The 24,383-nt window shown below is 42.0% G+C and overlaps 1 protein-coding gene across 4 annotated transcripts in view; it reads right to left on the reverse strand.

The window, feature by feature from the left end:
* Positions 1-2,333: 2,333 nt before the first annotated feature.
* Positions 2,334-24,383, reverse strand: part of LOC147605177 (uncharacterized) — a 141,283-nt gene continuing 119,233 nt past the window's right edge. For 3 of the 4 annotated variants that reach the window (XM_086794154.1, XM_086794156.1, XM_086794155.1), the window contains exon 10: positions 19,437-20,226. In XM_086794154.1, the coding sequence (XP_086650280.1) occupies positions 20,002-20,226 (225 nt within the window). In that variant the 3' untranslated portion in view covers positions 19,437-20,001. Of the gene's footprint in view, positions 2,461-19,436; positions 20,227-24,383 lie in introns of those variants that run through there. The other variant, XM_086794157.1, reaches the window with a different exon arrangement.

The following is a 24,383-nucleotide window of genomic DNA, read 5'->3' on the forward strand; positions in this document are numbered from 1 at the left end:
CATCAAGAACTTCTCTACCTGTTCAATAAGTCTTGCACCATGGGAAGGATAACCCAATGACTCTTAATCCTTATAGATCTTGATTTCACGATGATCGTGCAGAGAGGCTCACATCATGTGCATGTTGATCACTTGTCGCACATCCCCAATGGAGAACCACCAGTCAGAGAAGAGGATGAACTTCTTGATACCCCGCTCTTCAGAATTTGCGTTGTTCTGAAATGACCCAAAGAGATCGCCCATTATTTGTCTAATGGCCTTTCCTAGTAGGAGAGACCTATCAATCGTGATAGAGCCTGATGCCTTATCAAAAAGGCAGCCCCTTACTAACTGATTGCTAGACAATTGTACAAGTTGGGCCAAGACAGAATCATGAGGTGATGTCCTCAAGAATTTGAATATGTTGACATCCTTGAGCAAGCCCACTCCAAGGTAGTTGAAGAACATTTCTATGTAGACACCATCGCTAAAAATTTTATACTGTCTTGTGGTGGCCCACTTTATCTAGAGATGCGAGTGAATTTGTAAAATGCATAATTATTAGCCTTAGGTGTCCATTCGAACTAGTAAGCAATAGGGGAACCCACTTCATCAATGATGTAATCAAGTTCTTGTTGAGTAGATTCATGGTTGTAGATTGTAAATCCTCACCCTACTATCCCCAAGCTAATTATCAGGTGGAAAGCACTAATAAGATTATCTATGCTATCTTGACCAAAACGGTATATCTATACTATCTATGCTATCTTGACCAAAATGGGAGAAGCATTATGCAATGATTGGGAACAAAAGTTACCAGCTGCTCTTTAGGCTTATAGGATGGCTTGTAAAGTCGCCCATCAACACAATGCCTTTCCACTAAACATATGGCGCACATGCTATCATGCCCATGGAATTCTTGGTACCTAGCTTAAGAATTACCATCAAGGAGAGATTTGCAAGGAATGTACTGACTAGTTGAGACTCACTGTAGATTTTGAGGATAGAACCGTGATTAGGGAGGGGGTATGTTAAACCACATTGGCTAACATTACTCCACATGTGGAAACTTCTTCAAACCATACTTTTGTACCATGCAATGCACTTCATATAAAATGATTATGGGAAATCTCCGAGCTTACGACTTGTGTAATGCCAGAAGATAGTCAAACACTGAGCTTACAACTTGTACAATGCCAATGATGTATATTTAGGCTAGGAAATTAGGCTATACTAGCTTATTGTGCATTAGTTGGCGGTCGAGCATTAAACAATTGCGTATTGTGTATAAGAGATTTTGACTAATTAGAAAACACATAATCCCATTCTCACAATTGAGTTTGAGTCTTCTTGCTTGTGGTGTTATTGTATGTTCTCTTCTCCATCTCTCCTCCTCTCGTCTATAATCTCATACTTTCACTCACTGTGGCATAAAAGTAGAGGTTGAGCTTTCGATGGCTCTCTTTCTCTTTGCTCCCCACCCACTTGTTGAAATATACAAGTGAATAGGGTGTGTGCGGGAACAAGCCCTTGGTTAGAGGCTGTAAAAGAGAATCTGTAAATGTGAGAGAAAAGGTGAGAAGAATCTACTGGGAGAGAATAAAGGGTAGCATGAGAAGATTTAGGAAGTGTGGAGATATTTTGGGAGAGGTGGAGAGAATCAAGCAAAAGAGGTGGAGTGAATCAAGGAGAAATCAGTGGGATTAGATGCTTGGATGTAAACTCTATAAATTGAGGCATTGGCCTAATGAGAATTTGCTGGGTTTTTTTTAATCCATGCCTACATTAAGCTATTTGTTAATTTAATTATTTACTAATCACTTTGTTAATGATGTTGATTCTAGTATTTGATCCACCATAGCTTATCACATTGCTATAATTTTAACATGGCATCAGAGCCAAGCCTAGAATTCATCAAGTTTATGAGCCCATTATCTAGTTAATTAAGATTAATAGATAATTAGAAAATAATCAAAAAAATTAGTTATTTTCAATTAACCTCTGTACCCCCAGCCAGTGGAGAAGCTTTATCTCCCTGCATACATCAAATTAGTCCCATTGCTTCTAGCCATACATAGCCAACCCATAGATGCTCCAGCCAGTCGAATCAGAAGCGCAAACCGCCGACGGAATGAGGAGAAATCACGTTTTTATCAAGCGCCGTTTTTTTGCAGAGCAAATCAAAGAGTTCTACTTCCACAAATCAAATGGGTTTAATTTCTCTTAGCCCCAGGGGTTTTCAAGCATGCTCTATAAGCTGGTGAAGTCACAAATTGATTTGATCAAGTCTACAGTGAGATCCAAGCTCTTCATCAAATCTGCAGAGGTGACTTTGGTAAAACAGAGATTAAGCATTCAATGTTTGGTCAAATCTTATGTTTCTTGGCTTAATCCTCTACTAGACTAATTGCTATTGATGGCCTTGAAAGCATTTGAGCTCATTTGAAGTCTAAGGTCCCAGATCTCGGCTCCTCGCATACTCTGTTTTTGGCACACAAAATAGAAGATTAATTTGCTAATCAATGATTAATCAGTGCTAATCACTATATTTTGGTGCAATTGAGGGTTCAAATTAACCATTAGATATCTGATACAGATCCCTATAACTTTAGATTGTAATTCGGAGTTGGTTTGATACTCCAACCATTCCGTATAAATTGGTTACCCTTGATTTAATGTAATTTCTGATAAAATTATGCTGATAAATTTGTGGTAATCATCATTTTGCATTCAACCCTTGGTTAATGCCTGCAAATCACACTCAAATTCAAGATTATTCACAACCAGAGTTGCATTTGGGAATGTGCATAAGAATGAATGCTATATGCATTATGTATTGGACACATTACATCAATGTAAAAATGGGATCAGACACTGCCCTTGTCCAGAATAAGGCAAGAGGTAAGACCTCCCGCATAGATTTGGATTTGCATTGCATAATGACACAAGATAAACATCAAAAGCCCAAAAGAACTGTCAACAAAATATTTAAACATGTTGCTCACATGGAGCAAGAAGAACTGATGGGGACAAGCTCATGGCCCCAGCCATGAAAGAAGAAGAACATCTCTTTCCAAGAGGAAGATCCACACTAAGAAGAAAAGCTAAAGGAAGCATTGAAGGAAGACATGGACACGAGAAGAGAAGCTGCCACAAGAAGACTGAAAGAAGAGGAAGACATGAATGCGTAAAGAGAAGCTGCCACGACAAGAAGACTGAAGACAAGAGAAGATGTGAGGCTCCAAAGAGTGAGGAGCCATGTGAAAATCTCAGAGAGAGAGAGAGAGAGAGAGAGAGAGAGAGAGAGAGAGAAAGAGAGAGAGAGAGAGAGACCCCACAACCCAATGTAACCTGCCCCAACAAAGTAAAACCACCTCTGAGCCACCGATGATATAAGCCACGTGGTAGATGTATGTGTGAGCACTTTAATCAAGGTCACGGGCACTTGTAGTAAGCCTTGGACACATAGAGAGAGAGAGTGTGTCAAGGACTATGAGTTTAGGGACTTGAGGCACTGGTCACGGGCTATCAAGTAAGAGAGAAACTTGGTATAGGGTCCAGGTGTGCTAAGTTAACTTGAGGAGAGGTGTGCTAGACACTGGTCGTCGCGGACTATCAAGTAAGAGGGAAACTTGGTATAGGGTCCAGGTGTGCTAGGAGTATTCACTTGAGGGAAGGTGTTGAAATATACAAGCGAATAGGATGTGTGCGGGAACAAGCCCTTGGTTAGAGGCTGTAAAAGAGAATCTGTAAATGTGAGAGAATCTGCGAAATGTGAGAGAATCTGTGAAAAGGTGAGAAGAATCTACTGGGAGAGAATAAAGGGTAGCATGAGAAGATTTAGGAAGTGTGGAGATATTTTGGGAGAGGTGGAGAGAATCAAGCAAAAGAGGTGGAGTGAATCAAGGAGAAATCAGTGGGATTAGATGTTGGATGTAAACTCTATAAATTGAGGCATTGGCCTAATGAGAATTTGCTGGTTTTTTATTATCCATGCCTACATTAAGCTATTTGTTAATTACTCACCAAATACGTCTTAATTACTCACTAATTACATCTTAATTATTTACTAATTACGTCTTAATTACTCACTAATTACGTCGTAATTATTTACTAATCACTTTGTTAATGATGTTGATTCTAGTATTTGATCCACCATAGCTCATCACATTGCTGTAATTTTAACACCACTATGGCATAGAAGTAGAGGTTGAGCTTTCCATAGCTCTATCTCTCTTTTCTCCCCACCCATTTGCAAAGCTCCTTTGTGGGGGGTGGTAATGAAAGAGGTAAGGTTGAAGACCTAGCTCTCCACAAGAGAGGGTTACTCTACAAAGAGTGGCTCTTGAGGTGCATACTGATATGACTCTCCTCCTCTTCTCTCTATCTTACAAGGCTTGAGTGTTCTATCTTACAAGGCTTGAGTGTTCTCTCTTGTGAACACATGTTCTAATTTAAGTGGCTCATAAAAACCCTTAATGAGTTTAAGACAAGGAGGAAGGCCAATAGAGAGTGTTCACTAATTGAGAATGCTTGAGCATGGCAAGATAGACAGAAGGAGAGGAGAATGCAAGGGTCTTATCGGTTTGTACCTCAAGGTACTCTTGGTAGAGTAACTTTCTCTTGTGTGGAGAGCTAGGGTCCTCAACTTAGCCTCCTTTGTTGTCACCATAAAGGAGCTTTGCAAATGGGTGGGGAGAAAAGAGAGAGAGAGAGAGAGCTATGGAAAGCTCAACCTGTACTTCGATGCCACAATGAGTGAGAGCTTGAGAGAGCAGACAAGAGAAGAAGAGAGGGAGAAGAGAACATACATCAACACCATCACTTACCCACATAATCCCTAAGCATGCATATAATAAAGAAGAACAGAAAGCAACAAGCTTCTTCAACCACAAGAGCAAAAAGACTCAAACTTAACTGTGAGAATGGGATTATGTGTTTTTTAATTAGTCAAAATGTCTTATATACAATACTCATTTGTACAATGCACACTTGCCTAAATAATGTCTAGGAGGCCCAATAAGTTAGTCTAGGCTGATTTCCTAGTCTAAATATACATTACCAGCATTATACAAGTCGTAAGCTTAATAAGCTCGGTGTTTGACTATCTTCCGACATTACACAAGTCATAAGTTCAATAAGCTTGGTGTTTGACTATCTTCCGACATTATACAAGTCATAAGCTCGATAAGCTTGGTGTTTCAATACTAGCAACATTACACAATAAGTTAGTCTAGGCTAATTTCCTAGTCTAAATGTACATTACCGACATTATACAAGTCGTAAGCTTGGTGTTTGACTATCTTCCAACATTACACAAGTTGATAAGCTTGATGTTTGACTATCTTTCGACATTACACAAGTTATAAGCTCACAGATTTTCCATAATTAGTTTACATAAAGTGTCGAGATATTGAGCTCAACTAGTGATGTGACATTGATGACCCACCTGGGTGATAGCGTTCGCACTTATGCCACTGGCATGGTTGGTGAGGTTATGGTTGATATGCCGCCATGGATGACAGGCTGTGTGACAACCACTTTGGAGTACTAGAGTTATGGCAGCTCATATAGTTGAGTTCACACTATGAACCCACCATTGTATGTTATTGTAGGAGAGTACTTTCCCTTATAGTATGTACTCTTATGTTTCTAGTTATATGATTGTAGAGAAGAGAAGAAGATAGAAGAAAATTCAGCCATCCATCTCTCTTGTATGCGTGTGTTTGCTTGCAAAGGAACTCAAGCTCTCCCTCTCCCCCACATTCTCTTTATGGTATTAGAGCTCCATTTTGTGTGAGAGCTAAGGGGGCAAGCAAGAGGCAAGAATAAAGAAAGAAAAGAAGCAGTACATGGGTAAGAGCATCATCATCACTTTCCCTTCTTGTTTAGGTATGACACCCCTTGGGTAGCTTTAGAATACATGATACCAACACTCCAGTAGTTGCATGGTAGAACTTGGTGTGCAGATGTTCTAGACACCAACACAAAGGTAAGGAAACTACAATTAAAATAAGATCTGTATAATACTGTGGAGAAGAAAAGCATATCTATCAATGAGTATGCTTTAAAGATCAAGGGTTAATGTATCAATGAAAGATGATGATTTAGTGAGCGTCTATCTAAATAGGCTTGGCAAAGAGTACAAGCCATTCAAGACCTCCATTGTAGTCAAGGAGAATGTTCCAAACTTTCAGGATTTAGTGTATATGTTGATCATAGAAGAAAAATATCTTGGTGAGGACTCTTCTTCACAAATCAGAACATGGCTTCTACTCAAATTCAGGTAGAGGAAAAGGTAGAGGTCTTGGTCGACATAGAAACTAGAATTATGGACAATAATAGTCTAATGATTCATAGCAACAACATTAATCATACACAGGTGGAAGAAGCCAGTTTTGAGGTAGGGGGAGCAAGAGGAGCCGAGGTGGTTAGCAAAGAAATCAGAGTGTAAATAGCATAGAGTGCTATTATTGAGGCAAACTAAGGCATATGAAAAAGGACTACTTTAAAACCAGAATGACATTAAAAGTGGAAAGTTATAGCAAGGCAACTATGCATCATCTAGTAAACATGGTGGTGATGATAGAAGTGAGCAACTGTTTGTGATGCAGCACATACTCAGTTCTACAACAAGAGATGTTTCACGATATAAAGATATATGGTATGTGGATTTTGGTAATTCTAACCGCAAGACCAGTCATGGGTGAGTGATTTAGAGATATGCAAAAAATAAAAAAACCAAGTTATGTAGAAACATGTGATAATACTACACATCCCATTGCATATGTTGGTAAAATGCCTTTGTCTATGCAAGATAGAAAAATGAAGTACTTGGTAGATGTACTTCATAATCTAAATATTACAAAGAACATGGTTTTTATTGGATAGATGGTTGAGCAAGGTCTATAAGTGAGGTTTAATCCTCAAGGATTGTGGAAGACTTTAAAAATCAATTTTTCTTGGTTGCAAAGGGTAACAGAAATGTCAAGATGTTTACGTTGGATGATGTGAACATGCCTAAGCTAAAGACAACCATGTTTTCACATGGAACATGTGTCATTGCAGATATTGACATATGGCATAAACGCATGGAACATATGTCATTGTAGATATTGACATATGGCACAAGTCCATTGACCATGTGAATATACAGTATGCTAAAGTTTATGAAGGACCAAAATAAGCGCATGGAACATATGTCATTGTAGATATTGACATATGGCACAAGTCCATTGACCATGTGAATATACAGTATGCTAAAGTTTATGGACCAAAATATTGCCATAGGTTTGCCAAAGTTTAAGGTTGATGGTATGCATAAAGTATGTTAGGCATGCCAGCTTGGTAAGCACGTCAAACATGCTTTTCCACATGAAAAGCATGTCAATGCAAGGCCATTACATTCAGATGTATAGGGATAGGGTTGCAGATATTATGTTATATTCATGTTGATGATCACACTAGGAAAGTATGGGTTTATTTCATGAAGGAGAAAAGTGAGGTGTTTTCTCACTTTAAGAGATTTAAAGTCTTGGTCGAGAAGGAAAATGCATGTAAATAAAATGCTTGAGATCAGATGGTGGGAGAGAGTATTTCTCAAATAAGTTCAGTGATTTCTCGAGAAAGCAGGGAATCAAGAGACAATTTACATACACGTACACTTCGACAGAATGGTGTTGCAAAAAGTAAAAATAGGCACATTGCAGAAGTGGCACATGCCTTGATGTCTGAAAAGAATATACCACATTATTTTTGGGTAGAAGCAGTAGCCTGCTGTGTACATTATGAATAGGACTCCCACTACAACTGTTTATGGTATGACAAAGTGAGAACAAAGTTGGATCCAAAGGTAGAGAAATACATCTTCATTGGTTATGCTTTGGAGTAGAAAGGTATAGATGTTATAACCCTACCACTCATGAGATACGAGTAAGCATAGATGTTGTCTTTGATGAGGTGAGTAGTTGGTATACACCGATAGAAGATGCAGGTGTAAGAAGTATTGATGCTGCACCACATGTAGAGGAGTAATCATATGTGCTTAGTGGACCTAGAGAGTTCTCTAGTAGTGGATCCAATGTTAGTCCATGGTCAAGTAGGTTGAGAATAGATGTAGGTTGAGAATAGATGTATCACACAAAGGGAAGAAAAAGGTAGATCAACCTTTTGTGCTAGTAGGTCACTCATATGTGGATGGTGACTCTAGTGTGGCTATGAGCAGAGCCTTGATGAGGAGCTTGGCATTCCGTCTATGGTTAATCATTGTGTAAGGAGAACCAAGAATGTTTTGAGGACACCTGGGAGCGATCCAGGTGTACATAGGTCTATGAGGGTTAGGTACCTTGTTAACAGGTTGAGATATGATGGATATATATTATGCTTATATGGTTAAAACAATACAAGATTTGGCGCCCACTTACTTTGAGCAGGCACTTGGAAATAAAAAATGGGAAGATGCTATGAATGAGGAGATGACAGCATTGGATGTAAATGCAACATAGGAGTTAGTGTCTTTGCCTAAGGAAAAGAAGGCAATTGGATGTAAGAGGGTGGTGTATAAGGTCAAGCATAACGCAGATGGTTCAGTGAGTAGGTATAAGGCAAGATTAGTTGCTAAGAGCTCTACACAGACGTGTGGCATTGACTATGAGGAGACATTTAGCCCGGTTGTGAGAGTGGCAACCGTGAGAGATGCCATTACTATGGTTGCATAGGAAAGGGTTGGTCTTTACATCAAATGGATGTAAAGAATGTCTTCTTGCATGGTGATTTGCAAGAAGATATATACATGATGTAGCCATTAGGTTGTTATGAGAATGATGCACACCCAGATTTTGTGTGCAAATTATGAAAAGCCCTGTATGGCTTAAAGCAGGCACTTAGATCATGGTCAAACAAGATCGGGGAGTATCTTGTTACCATTGGATTCCAGATATCCAATGTAGATTTTTCACTTTATGTGAAAAAGACGGATAAAGGGATCATGCTATTAGCCATTTATGTGGATGACTTGATTATTATCACTAGTGATTGTGATGTTGACATACATGATGTTAGGACGCTTTTGAAGCAAAAGTTTAAGATCAAGGATTTTGGTGAGCTGCAGTATTTCTTGGGCATAAAGGTGGTGAGATCACCTCATGGCATTTTGTTATTATAGAGGCAATATGGCTTGGATATGTTGTCCAAGTATGGTATGAGAGACTGCAAGCCTATTTCAGTGCCATTGGAGCATAACACAAAGCAATATTATAGAGGCAATATGGCTTGGATATATTGTCCAAGTATGGTATGAGAGACTGCAAGCCTATTTCAGTGCCATTGGAGCATAACACAAAGCTTTTCACCATGTAAAGAATTGCCTTTATGCATGGTGATTTGTAAGAAGAAGTATAGATGATGTAGCCATCGGGATTATGAGAGTGATGCACACCTAGATTTTGTGTGCAAGTTACAAAAAGCCCTATATGGCTTGAAGTAGGCACCCAGATCATGGTCAAACAAGATCGGGGAGTATCTTGTTACCATTGGATTTCACATATCCAATGTAGATTTTTCACTTTGTGTGAAAAAAGACAGATAGAGGGATCATGCTACTAGTCATTTATGTGGATGACTTGATTATCCACTGGTGATAGTGATGTTGACATACATGATGTCATGACGCTTTTGAAGAAGAAGTTTAAGATCAAGGATTTGGGTGAGCTGCAGTATTTCTTGGGCATAAAGGTGGTGAGATCACCTCATGGCATTTTGTTATTATAGAGGCAGTATGGCTTGGATATGTTATCCAAGTATGGTATGAGAGGCTGCAAGCCTATTTCAGTGCCATTGGAGCATAACACAAAGCTTTTCACAGATATAGGTGAGCTTTTGGAGTACAAGCGCATAGTGGGTAGTTTAATATGCATGACCATTACTAGGCCAAACTTGAGCTATGCTGTTGGACTTGGGAGTCAGTTTATGCAGGCCCCTAGGATGCCACACTTGGATGTAGCTAGACAGATTATAAGGTACATAAAGTCCACAGTTGATTATGGACTTTTCTATGAGGGTGGTACAGAGATACAACTACATGGGTACACAGATGATGATTGGGCTAGTAGTGTCGCAGATAAGAGGTCTACAAGTGGCATTATGTTTTCATTTGGGAGTGTTGCTATGAGTTGTAGTAAAAAACAACCAACAACTGCTTGGTTGAGTACAAAGGAAGAGTATAGGGATGCTGCTATGGCAGCTTGGTTTCAAAAGCTACTTGGTGATATGGGTGACCCCGTGGATAGGAAAATTGTCATTTATTGTGATAACATGAGTAGCATACAATTGGCTAGTAACCCAGTATACCATATTAAAACGAAGCACATTGAGATGCATTATCACTTTGCAAGGTAGAAGATTCTAACAGGTGATATAGATCTGGTATATGTTAGCATAAAGGATCAAGTCATGGCTGACATCTTCACAAAGGCATTGGGCACAGAGAAGTCTCCACATGTTTAGGAGCTTACTTGGAGTGCAGTGTGTGGAGTTGAGCTCGAGAGGGAGTGTTGAGATATTGAGCTTAACTAGTGTCCGGACATTGATGACCCACCTGGGTGATAGCTTACGCACTTATGCCATTGGCATGGTTGGTGAGATTATGGTTGATATGTCGCTAGTGGATGATAGGCTGTGCGACAACCACTTTGGAGTACTAGAGTTATGGCATACTTATAGTGCCAAGTCATATAATCGAGTTCACACTATGGACTGACCATTGTATGTTCTTTTTAGTTATATGGTTGTAGAGAAGAGAAGAAGATAGAAGAAAATTCAATCATCCATGTCTCTTGTGTGTCTTGGTCTCTCTTGTGTGTGTGTGATATCCGACACTTACAAGTAAGTTACTATCCTCCATAACTTAGTAAATCATTCTTCTAATATTTCTATATATGATTTATCATTCAGATAGTGATTTATCTCTTGTATGTGTGTGATATCCGACACTTACAAGTAAGTTACTATCCTCCATAACTTAGTAAATCATTCTTCTAATATTTCTATATATGATTTATCATTCAGATAGTGATTCAAACACTTTCCAAGTAAGTTCCTTATTTCTATCCTTACAAAAATGATTGAGACTCAGCAGAGTGCTCCTCAGTTAAGAAGGCTAGGCTCCTTTGGATCCACCTCTAATGAGGAGATTTGGGAAGAAATGATCCAATGAAACATAGACGTGAGTGGAGGAACAGTGAAACACCTGAAAATAGGAGCCTCCCATAGTCCTTCGAACTCTAGATTCACCACCTAGCTCTGTAAACAATGCCCTAAATTTATGAAGATTGTTGCACATTTTCTTCATAACAACACCTTCCACAGACTAAAGAGCGACATACTATTTCGTATGATCAATTCTTATTGGTCATAAAAACCCCACTATCGATGATCTAAGAATCATATTGAATTCTGACATTTCTTGTGTTGTTGCATATCTCCTCCATGGCCACAACCCACAACATTACTAGATTCTTCATTGGTTTTCTGATTGTTGGTTTTTCGTGCACTCTTTAAATTAAGTGCCCTTTCTTGTTATGGTAAAAGCATTTAACCTTTTTCTTCTTATAAACCTCCTTTTATGCCCTTTCTTGTTATAATAAAAGCATTTAACCTTTTTTTTCTTGTATTAGAACCCTTAAATCAAAGACGTCATGCTCATGTCAATTGCAACTATCTATTCTCAAATATCTTTGATTCAGTGAGAAATATCTTCACCTTTTCTCACTCTATGTATTACCTTGTTTATATGGTCTTTAACTTTAACCTTCAATTATATATCCTTAAAGAAACTTCTCACTCTTAGAATGCCAAGTTGATGGCCTGCTAAAAAGAAATTTTGTATATATGCTCAAGAACGCCATGAAACTTTTTTTGTTGCCTTGGGTTTAAGGCAATGTTCTTTATTGAACACTTTATCAATCCTTTTTGCCTTTGATTGAAGAGGAAATTGCTAAGCATTTTCTTCATAGTCTTATCCAATTTTGACCGAACTTTGAAAGTTTTGAAGATTTGTCCCCCAAGAAATTTTTGAATTGATACTAGGATGAAACAAACCTCTAGTTTAAGCCTTGGTCAACTCTTGTTCAAGTTTGGCGTTCAAAAATTATCATGTCAGCATCTAATCTTGAAATCTCCCCCTCTGTTAAAGAAACTTCACTCTTAGAATGCCAAGCTGATGGCTTACTAGAAAGAAGTGATTTGTTTTTTGTATATATGCTCAAGAAAGCCATGAAACTTTTTCTGTTGCCTTGGGTTTAAGGCAATGTTATTTATTGAACACTTTATCAATCCTTTTTGCCATTGATTGAAGAGGAAATTGCTAAGCATTTTCTTCATAGTTTTTTCCAATTTTAACCAAACTTTGAAAGTTTTGAAGATTTGCCCCACAAGAAATTTTTGAATTGATACTAGGATGAAACAAACCTCTAGTTTAAACCTTGGTCAACTCTTGTTCAAGTTTGGTGTTCGAAAAATTCTCGTGTTGGCATCTAATCTTGAAATCTTGAAATCTCCCCCTCTGCAACAATCTCGTGACCACAAGACAGCTTTCAAGGAATTTCATTGGAGCGAGTAGAGAATGGCCCTTATTCCACTTGTGGATAGACATGAGAGGAGGCTCCTACAACAATACCAATTATCTAGGCACCTACAACAAAGCCCTACAGACTCGTCACTTGATAAAATTGGATTGAGAACTTGATTGTGGCGTGTTCGACATCCTAATAGAATGAGTTAACCCCCAATAGAAGAGCCAACCACACAACATACAGTTCGAAAGTAGTACTAGATTACTTCTTGACACATGGCCTCTTGTAATTACCTATTACAAGCCCAATACTCTCCTTTATTCCCTCCAATGAATGTACACTACTAGACATTATGACGAGGTGACAAGATAATTTAAAAATACAAGCTTCTCTTGACTTACAACAATAAGGGTTTCCTCATGTGCAAAACATCTGACTACCTCCTGTTTTCTTAAAATCTTCCAAAATGGTAAACACCTTTGATTGTAATCACATATAAAGGAAAAAAACAATCTCAGGAAGAAGAACATGAAAGAGTGCACAGAGCGGCAGCAGTGGCACTAGAATGTGCTGAACAGAGAGTGCAAGAGAGAGAGAGAGATATGGATGCTGAATATACTGAAGCAAAACAGTCCCAAGCAAGAGACACTACAAGTCTCATAAGTGAGGGAGCAAAATATGTACAAGAGTGAATGAACAATGAGAGGCCAGCACCCACTATTTATAGTAGGGGTAAGCTGGCTGACTGGAGTTGCAAAACATGCCGATTAGAAAATGCCAGAAAAGCTGGGAAAAATCCCAGAAAAATACAAGAAAAAGAGGTGGCCAGCCCACAAGCAAGGGCCATGCAAAAGGGACCAAATGGGCACCATAAAAGAGCAGAATTTGGGGATGTGCTAACACCCCCTCTTAGCACCAGATGCTGAACAAACTCTGAGAATCCGAAGATGAGGAGCCAAGGAAGCATGAGAAACCAGCTTGGTGAACAAATTTGCAGCATTCCCCGCGAAAGGACAATACTCCAAACGCAAATCTCCAGCAAGAACCTGTTCACGAACATAGTGATACTGAATCTCAATGTGTTTCGTACAAGCATGAAGTTCTTGGCGATGGCGATGCAACTCTAAAGAAGAGTAGATCCAGTAGGACTCCAATAATCTCCGCAACCATATCGCCTCACATGCAGCATAACAAACTGCACGGTACTCCGCCTCGGTAGAGGAAAGCACCACAGTAGGCTGCTTTTTACTACTCCAAGAAATGGCTCTAGACCCAAGTGAAAAAACACAACTAGTGATCGAACGTCGTGTATCTGGATCTCCAGCCCAGTCTGAGTCAGACCATCCAACAAGAGTGCGTCCTTGGCCATAAAAGATGCCAAAATCCAAAGTGCCACACAAGTACCGAAGAACTCTGAGAGCACACCGCCAATGCTGCTGACGGCGTTTGGATGAGAAGGAACTCAATAAACTGATTGCAAAGCATATGTCCAATTGGGAGTAGGTCAACCATACCAAACAACCGACGAGAACCCGATACTGTCCCTGATCAGTCCCTGGAGAAGCATCAAGTGAAGAAAGCTTCTCACAAATATCCATAGGAGAAGATACTGGTTTGCACCAAGTCATCTGAAATTTGTCAAGAATCTCCCGAGTGTACTTCTGCTGAGAGAAGAAAATGCCCTTTGAGGTCTGCCAAATCTCAAAGCCAAGAAGCAAGAGGCCAAGATCCGTCATCTCAAACTCTGTCTCCAAAGCATCCATAACAAAACGGATCCGCACAGAATAAGAACCTGTAAAGATGAGGTCATCAACATAGACCACAATGATAACAATCAACCCCCTCTCAAGGAGGATATAAAGGTTTGAATCTACGTGAGAACGGTGCAGGCCGAGCCTCTGAAAGAACTCATCAATCCGCTGGTACCAAGCCCGCGGAGCCTGCTTCACTATATAAAGCCTTCTTTAGCCGGTACACATGATCCTATTTGCTCGGAACAACAAATCCTGGCGGCTGATCAATATAAACCTCCTGTGTAAGCTCTCCATTCAGGAAAGCCGACTTGACGTCCATCTGGAAAACGGGCCATCTATGATGTCCTGTAAGTGCAAGAACGGTGCGAATGGTAGTCATCCGGGCTGTCGGAGCGAAGGTCTCATCGAAGTCGACTCCGAGCATAACCCTTGGCAACCAACCTCGCCTTGTGCTTGTCCAAGCTGCCATCAACTCGGAACTTTGATTTGAAGATCCAACGCACACCAATCACCTTACGCTGCAATGGCCGAGGCACCAAAATCCAAGTGCCATTCTGTTCGATAGCATCCAGCTCTGCCTGCATAGCACGACGCCACCAAGGCTCATGTGAAAGAGCCTCGTCTACAGAAGTGGGATCAGAAGGACCATTAATGATAGTAGACATAAGAGCATAATTAACAAACATGTTGCCCTCATGAATTTGTTTCCTTGTAATTGTGGAAGAACGCCGAAGAGAACCAGGTGGAGGAGGAGAAGGAAGCTCACGTAACCCAAAATCACGAACTGTCTGATAATACCAACCAGCTACAGATTTGCTCAAACTCGCTAGAGGAGGAGCAGGGTCATCATCATCTGACTGAGTATCCTCAGTTGGAGGTGTAACAGAAGCAGCGGGAGCAGGAGGCGACGGGGGCGACGGAGACGGAGATGAAGGAAAAGAAGCTCACCACCCCCCTTTGAAGATGTGGGAGTCTCGTCGAACACCACATCACGGCTCACAACTTTGCCGGCCTGAGGATCATAAAGACGATATGAATTGGACACAGTGCTGTATCCGAGAAAAGTCATGCGCACTAAGACTTTGAGTCCAACTTGGAGCAATGCTCCTTAGGCACATGAACATACGCTGTACACCCAAATATCCGAAAATGAACAACGGAGGTCTTCTCACCATGGAAAGCCTCATATGGAGTTTTATTGGGAAGAGCAGCAATAGGAGACCTGTTCTGAATGTAGACAGCAATGGAAGCCGTCTCAGCCCAGAAACGTCGAGGTAGTGAAGAATGCTCTAAGCATAGCACGGGCCATCTCCATAATGGTTCTATTCTTCCTCTCTGCAACTCCATTCTGTGATGGAGTATACGATGTAGTAAGCTGTCTCCGAATGCCATGTGTCTTGCAATATTGCTTAAACTCCTGGGATGTGAACTCACCCCCTTCATCGGTCCTGAGAGCCTTGACCGAGTGACCGGTCTCTTTTTCCACCTCAACTCTCGAATCACAGAAGTGCTGAAAAGTCTCATCCTTTGTCTTCAAAAAGAAAACCCAAGTGTATCTGGTAAAATCATCCACCATCACGAGCATGTACAACGCCTTACTCAAAGACGCGATACTCATAGGACCACATAAGTTTGCATGAATGAGAGCAAGTGATGTCGAAGATCTGTTTGTCACCTCCTTCGGAAAGGTGGCTCGGTGTTGCTTCCCCTGTAAACAAGAGGAATCGGCAGAAGACGGAGCCTTGATGGTCGGTAATCTCTCAACCAACCCATCCTTCGAAGCTCGCTACAGAAGCTCATAGCTCAAATGGCCAAATCGAGCATGCCAAAGAGCAGAAGAAGCACCAAAAGAAAGCAGAGCAGTCAACTTGTAGAGACCACTATCTTGGACTCCCTGAGCCAAGATGCTACCAGTCGCCTTATCACGAATGGTAATCTCATAACGAGAAAAGATCACCTCCGCACCCTAAGCTGTAAGAGCACTCACTAACAAAAGGTTAAAAGCCAAATCTGGAATATATAGAACGTCAGAGAAGTACCTCTTGTACTCGTCAAAACGGAAGATGGGGATAGTGCCATGTCCATGCACTGGCACAGAAGAAGAATCACCTAGAGTGATCTTTCCTGATCTAGCAGTGAAGTCCTCGAACCAATCTCGATGGGGTGTCATATGAGCAGTAGAACCACTATCAACAATCCAAGACCGTGACTGAGAAGTCACAAGAGCAAGTATATGCCGAGTACCTACTAAGAGAAGAATGCCATCATCCTTCTTGGGTTGAGGCACCGCCGTTGAAGAGTTCTTTGCTGCTTCATCACGCTTCTTCTTGTGACATTGGGGTGACTTGTGACCCTTCTTGCCACAATAATGACATTCAATGTCCTTATTCTTTGAAGATTTGTTGTCTTTATCCTTGTCGGAATCCTTGGAGTTCTTGTCAAAACCCCCTTTTCCTTTCTTTTGTTGATTCTTCCCTTTCTCGTGCTGCCAAAGCTCCATCAGGGCCACCAGAGGTGCCAGTCCGCTCCTCAAAGCGAGACTCAATCTGCATAATGGAGGAGAGAACTTCCTCCCAAGTAACCGGAACAGGACGAGGAGAAGAAACAAGAGACTGAACGGATGCATCAAACCTCTCTGGAAGTTTGGAGAGCAGCCGAATAGCCATGTCCTCTGTGGAGATGTCCTTGCCACAAACAGCAAGCTCGTCCTGGAGATCTTTCATCTTCGAGATGAAAGCAGATAAAGATGGAAAGGCGGAAAATGATAAGTTCATAAGTTGCTTTTCCAATGCCAAAATCCGACCCGGAGACTTAATCTCATAGAGATCTGTAAAAGCCTTCCAAACTTCATGTGCAGCATCTGCTGTACGCACATGAGAGAGAACAGAATCCTGACAATTCAACATCAGAAAGGAGAAAACACGTTGATCATTCGACTGCCAAATATCAATTTGTGCCTGAGTCGCACCACCGGAAGCAAGGGTGGGAGGGGTGGCATTGGCTGGTGTAACAAGCCAATCCACACCACGCAAGGCCGATTTCACCTTCACCTTCCATAGGGTGTAGTTGGATCCAACTTGGCAGACTCAGCAAACATATGAAGAGAAGTCGGTGCAGCCATCACAAAAGCTTGGGCTTAATCTCAAGAAAAAAAAGCACAAACTCTGAAGTAGAAGTGTCCTCCCCCACAGGTACCAAAAGTGCCACCAAAGCCTGAAACACCACAAACCCCCTCTGCAAAGGGAAAATCCCTCTGGAAAGGAAAACGCAGCACACAGAAGGCTGTTGTCCTGAAAAAACAAGCCGCCTATGTCCAATCTCCATGTGGAAAAGAAAGCGCTGATCAAAGAGTACCTGATGGCTATGTCGGTGAAGCCAAACTGTAGGCAAAAAAACCAGCACGTGCTGTCCAAAAAGCGCAGAAGCAAGGGCTGCAAATATGAGAGAAAACGCAGAGGAGAGGGTGCTGAAAACAGTGCTGAATCTGGGCAACAAAGGGGCTGCTAAACAAGGAGCGATGATACCATGAAAGAGTGAACATAGCGGAAGCAGAGTGGCACTAGAATGTGCTGAACAGAGAGTGCAAGAGAGAGAGATATGGAGAAAACTATGCTGAATATATTGAAGCAAAACAGTCCCAAGCAAGAGACACTACAAATATCATAAGTGAGGGAGCAAAATATGTACAAGACTGAATGAACAATGAGAGGCCAACACCCACTATTTCGAGTAGGGGTAAGCTGGCCGACTGGAGTTGCAAAACAGGCCGGCTGGAAAATGCCAAAAAAAGCTGGGAAAAATCCCAAAAAAAATACTAGAAAAAGGGGTGGCCAGCCCACAAGCAAGGGCCATGCAAAAGGGACCAAATGGGCACCATAAAAGAGCAGAATCTAGGGATAAATGTGCTAACAGAACATGCAGTAAAAATTCCCCTCAAGGACTTGCATACGGGCAAAGAGAGAGACCTTTGCTTTGTGAGGAGAAACACAAACAAAATATGGACCTGTGGCAGCAAGGGTGCAAATACCTGTTGGGTCACTCACAAACATACAAAGTAAGCTATGTAGCTCTCAAGCACCGCTCCTCACCCACAACTTCTAATACCCATCATTACTGTGGTGGATTACTGTTGCTGGGGTTTGGAGCTAGGCTGGAGCTGCTTGGGCTTACCTTTGTTGAGCATCATTTCTTGATTTTGAGCAAGAGTGAGAGCCTTGTCATATGAATATGGCTATTACGTAGGGTGAACCTAATGTTCATATCAGATCCCCTAATGAACTATTTTAATTCATCCTCTTGGGATATTCCCAACTGCTGCGATTACGTGATAACTCTATTAGCTACTGGAGAGCCATTTTGAAAGAGCCTGTAAAACTTATCCTCAAGGTTGGTCATATATTGGGGAGGAAGAAACCATTTTTTGAGGTCGGACAGGAAGGTGTCCATACATATTGAGGAGCCCGAGTAGTCAGGTCTACATATAGACATTGGCATTGCACATGTTCGAATTGCAAGACGGCAACATTTCCCACCCTGCATAAGACGACACTGATGCTCCTCACAGAGTGCTTATGCTTGCACAGGGTGCCATTGCAAGTGGACGATCCATCCCAGTCGAGCAAAGATAGCATAAGTACTAGTACCAAGGAACCAGCCCTCCAATCACACACTCTAATCGATCACCGCACACCCCCCCCCCCCCCCCACACACACACACACCCGAACCACCAAAAAGAAGAAGAAGCAACAACCAGTTCCATCAACATGTCGGGGTGGAAAAAGGCCACATTAGAAATCCTTTATAGAGAGACACCTAGGAATCGATACCCAGGCACAGTGAATTTTCTGAAATGTAAATCAGAAAGATCGAACTTTTCTGTACATCCAATCTTTGCATTGGTCCTAACAACCAGCCGGCTGATCTAGCTTGCAAGATTTTTAATTCAGCTCAGCTACTTCGGGCACCATGCAAAACCAAGTGTTTTAGTTGAGAGTGATTGAGTCATGTACTTTCCCTCTTACAAAACATGCTTATATGTATCCTGCTCCCTAACATACAGACCAGGACACTTTTTTCTCAATATTAAACAAAAGGCATATAATAAACCCAAAATCTTGCATTTGCAACCTTGAGAAAGCAAGAAAACATATGCATTTTACTTGGCCATAGGACATTAAATACTAAAAACTGACAGGCTTCAGGAATTGTTGAGAGTATCGATCAATAAGATCATAGAACACCTTGCAATCAAACCCATCTTCACGGGTGATTCATGATTTCTCTTTCACATATCATACACTGAAAAGACTTTTACAGTGTTTTATCTGCTGCAGAAAAAGACGTCAAAGCCACAAGAGGCGCAGTTCTTGACTGGAATGTCGACTAGCAGGAACACATGCTTTTGACCATAGATGACCAAGGTATTGCACTTCAAAAACTGCCACCAAGCAAGGATAGACCATAGCCATCAGCTCACTAACCTTTGATAACTGTATGTGGGAGGTTTATCATAAGCCTCAGCCAGCACATTGTAAGGCTAGTATCTCCCATCACAACGTACTTTTGTGCCCGACAGGGCTGCATTCGAGAACTAGTTGCACCATGTCTTCATTGTGCAAACAAACAGAACTAGGGTGGAGATCCCGTTGGCATTCAGGCAATGAGAATTCCCAGTGGATACAAAATTTACACTGAGAACTTATGAGGCTGAAGACACTGCACTTAATTGCATCTTCAGAGTCCGCTCTGACAGCTTTGTGATAATCTCTGTTTGGCCTGCTTCTTGTAAGCTATCGATCAGTTCCTCCCAGATTTCAGTAATACCCACATCAATATCTTTCTCTTTCATGTAATCAAGCAATTTGTGCATCGCAATATAAGAGCCTTGTTTCTGATAGGCAGACAGAACAGTAGACAAATTCACCTGCAGAATCACTTTTGAATAAATTAGTCATCTCACCATAGGGGTTATTGCGGCCCAAAAAAGAAAATTCAAGCACTTGGACAAAGACTAGCCGATATTGTAGCATACCGCTCAGCGGAGCATCAGTTAAAACATGGACACCTAGCTATATAAATCTGTAACTCTCAAGATATATATAATGTGTACATCTCTCTCTCTCTCACTCTCACATACAGGTCTCCCATATCCCATCACTTATTGTACCCTGTACCTGGCATAGTAGGATCTAGATTTTTCATCCTATACAATCTCAGAGCCTGAGATCTTAGCTTTCAGTTTTCAGTTTTAGTTTACTGTTACTTTTTCTTATTTCAGATTTCACGGCCACTATATACACATCATTTTGGTCTCATAGACCCTTTGGGACTTTGAAGACCTTAAGATAACTCTCTCTCTCTGTCTCTCTCTCGGAGGAGAAACGCAGGAAGGATAGGGCCCTCCATGTGCGAGTGTGGGGGCTTCCCCCAAGGAGGATCCCTCATCATTAGATTCCCTGATGCCACCAGCAGACAGGCCTTCTTAGACAGGCGGGCTGCCGTCAAGGGCACACAGGTGTACATGGGAGATGATCTCACTCCAGCACAGGTGGCACACCGACATGAGGCGATGGTGACAGTTCATGAGGCCCGCAGAGCAGGCAAGTGGGCTATCTACAGAGATGGGGGGTGGTGGTGGAGGGACGGGTGGTGTACAGGTAAGATTGAAAGAGAGGTAGGCATGGTCAGCTTCAAAGGGGGGTGGCGGGATGGAGAAGTCGGGGAGAAGGTGTGCCAAAGCCGGAGATCCCATAAGGTAGTCCAGGGTGCTAGTACCTCCTAAGGAGGTGAGGGCGTCAGAGGAGGGCCATCGCGACATCCCGTTATAGATAACGAGACCATGTGCAGCTCCCAGCTCTAAGAAACATCTCCCATACACTGTGACCTCCTCACGGTCCTATGATGATGTCTACAGCCCTGTGTAAAAGATGTCCAGCTCCTATAGTTTGATAGGGTTGTCTAGATCGAGTAGTGGGACCTGCTGACTTCCCGTCCTGGCGTTGAAATCCCTGAGGAGGACTTCCCTAGCTGTGAGAACTCCATGATATCCCCATATAATGGTAAGTACGGTGGCTGGCCATGATGTGCGGTGTAAGGGGAGTGGCGTGGTGCAAAATAACACAGCAATGTGGACGACTGTCACTGCTAAGTTGTAGCCGCACCCAAAGATACCGTGCATCCTCGTCCTTCCAGACGATTCTGAGAATCTATCAAAGATGGGATCTAAAAAGGACAGCTACCCCTCCAGAGCCACGTACTCCTGATGATGTGCGGGTCTCGCCTTGGAAAGCTGACTCCCACTCATACACGGCTATGTATGGTAAGCCCCTCTCAAAGAGAGTTATCTTAAGGTCTTCAAAGTCCCAAAGGGTCTATGAGACCAAAATGATGTGTATATAGTGGCCGTGAAATCTGAAATAAGAAAAAGCAACAGTAAACTAAAACTGAAAACTGAAAGCTAAGATCTCAGGCTCTAAGATTGTACAGGATGAAAAATCTAGATCCTACTATGCCAGGTACAGGGTACAATAAGTGATGGGATATGGGAGACCTGTATGTGAGAGTGAGAGAGAGAGAGATGTACACATTATATATATCTTGAGAGTTATAGATGTATATAGCTAGGTGTCCATGTTTGAACTGATGCCCCCCGCCAACTCCAGGATGTGGAACCTACTGTCCCCCTATCCACCCTCACATCACAGCTCACCTCCATACTCCACACATCTGCCACCTCTTCTTTCATCTGCACATGGCGGTCTACCGCCAAGCCACCTTGAACTTCCATGCCCCCTAACTGTTGGTATGATGACGAATGTCGGGCCACACGCTACCGTCTTAAGCATGAGGGACAGATTGGGCAAATCATGAAGCGCTAAGCGCAACGGATTTCTCAACGGCTCACCCAACGCAAGAAACGGGAGTTCTATGCTCGGAAAGAGGATGAATTAGACTGACTTTTCTTAGGGCCGAACTACAAAGAGGCCTGGAGGAAACTCCGAGAACATTGCCCTCCCACACCTATCACCTGCCCGGACACATGGCACTCCCATGCACGCTCCCTCTATCATATCCCCCATTAGCCACCCCTACCCCCACCACTTGATCCTCGTCCCACCACCTCCACCTTCTTCACAAAGGGCATGGTCCTCAAGGCCATTCGTAGACTACGCAATGGGCGAGCCCAGGATCATGAGGGACTCATTGCTGAGTACATCTCGCATGCCGATGATAGCCTGGCACCCCTACTAGCCTACAGGTTCAAAAATTTCCACCCTCTTGGTCCACCAACACCATCACCCCCATCCACATAGGCGGAGATCCACTTGATCCTAATAATTACAGGACGATCATGATTGGCCACACATTGGCCAAACTCTATGGATCAGTGCTAGAGGTGGAGTTCAATTCATTTGTAGAGAGCTAGGGATGCAGAGCCTCAGGACAGGCTGGCTTTCGGAGGAGCTACTCTACCCTTGACCACATCTTCACTCTCGTGCCATCATCGAGGAGGGTAGAGCACGACATCAGAGGATTCACTGTTGCTTTGTGGATTTCCGGAAAGCTTTTGATATTGTACCCCAAGCCCGCCTCCTACACCGTCTATAGGAGATAGGAGTCCCATCTGACATGGTTTGGAGCATCATCGCCCTCTATGAGTCCGTCACCGGACGAGTGAGAGCCACAGGAGGTTCTTCACATGAGATTTCTAGCACTATTGGGGTGAAACAGGGCTTCCCTCTATCACCCACTCTTTTTGGCCTCTACATTGATGAGATCTCGAGCTTCATTGACGGGTTAGGCGGGGCTGGTCCCACACTGGCAGGCATATTGATCCCCATTCTACTTTATGCAAATGACATCGTCCTCCTCTCAGACTCAGCCAAGGGGCTTCAGAGACGGTTGGATGCCTTACATGACTTTTGCACTCAGTGGGACCTCTCTGTTAACCTTGATAAAACAAGGGTAATGGTCTTCAATACCTCTCGCTCCTTCACATCCAGATTGAGCTTCACATATAGAGGGGATCCTGTGAAGATTGTCTCATCCTACGTCTACCTTGGTGTCACTTTCAATGGCCCACGCTTTACCATGGTTCCCGCAGCACATGCCAGAGTGACACAAGGATATGCAGCCTTGAGCTTACTTGAGCGGTAGTCATAGTAACATGGGACAGGGACGGGGACGGGGAACGGCAAAAGGCAGGGAACGGGGACCGGGAGGGACGGGGACGGCATATGGAATATGCAATTTATTGACTACAAAGCACACTAAATAAAATAACATTTATGTTTTTACACTGAACTTTCAAAGCATCACTTTAAACGTACAATACGTGGCGCAAACACCGAACAGCTAATAAGTACACCGACAAAGTTCAAACCAATATATAAACATGGAATGATGATCATTATCAAATAACAAAAGACTAGTGTCTAGCTAAATGATAAAGGGCCAATGGGGTTAATCCAAGTGTTGAATAAGAAAAATGCAAGAATAAAAGAAAATCTCCCAAAAAGGAGTAAATTCTCACATAAGATGAAGAGTTGAGTACATGACTTAATAGTAAAAAAATAGGAATTTATTAGTAAAAAAATAGAATTTTGACACCTTAGGAAGGTGAGTGGAGATCATGAAGGAGGCGCCTAGAATCTTCATGATTACTCCAATTTTTTAATCAAAAAAATGAGATTTTTCATCTCTTCTCTCACCTCTTTCAAACTAGATCAAAAAAGTGGGTCTAACTTGTCCAAATTGGATCAAACTGAAGCTCGAAAACTCTAGATTCTAGTTGGACTTGGTTGGTGGCCTCCCTCACCTATAAATAGATCCCTATTCCTTTGTATTTTCATCTTAGAGTAATTCTATGCTAGTGTAATTTTTAATTTAGAGTATTTTCCTCTTCCCTCTTCATTGGCCCTCCATTGTGAAGCTTTGGTGCTTCACTAAACCTCTTCTTCTCTTGAAGATTACCCTTTCCCCTTGGTAGCCAAGCCTTTTCTTTGAGGACCACACAACTTTTGCAAGGTACTCTAGTCCATAATCTTTTAAGGCATGCATATTCAAATCAATCAAAATCAA

This window comes from Cibotium barometz, chromosome 60 (genome assembly GCF_041138505.1).
Source record: "Cibotium barometz isolate CiBa-2024 chromosome 60, ASM4113850v1, whole genome shotgun sequence".
Lineage (NCBI taxonomy): Eukaryota > Viridiplantae > Streptophyta > Polypodiopsida > Cyatheales > Cibotiaceae > Cibotium > Cibotium barometz.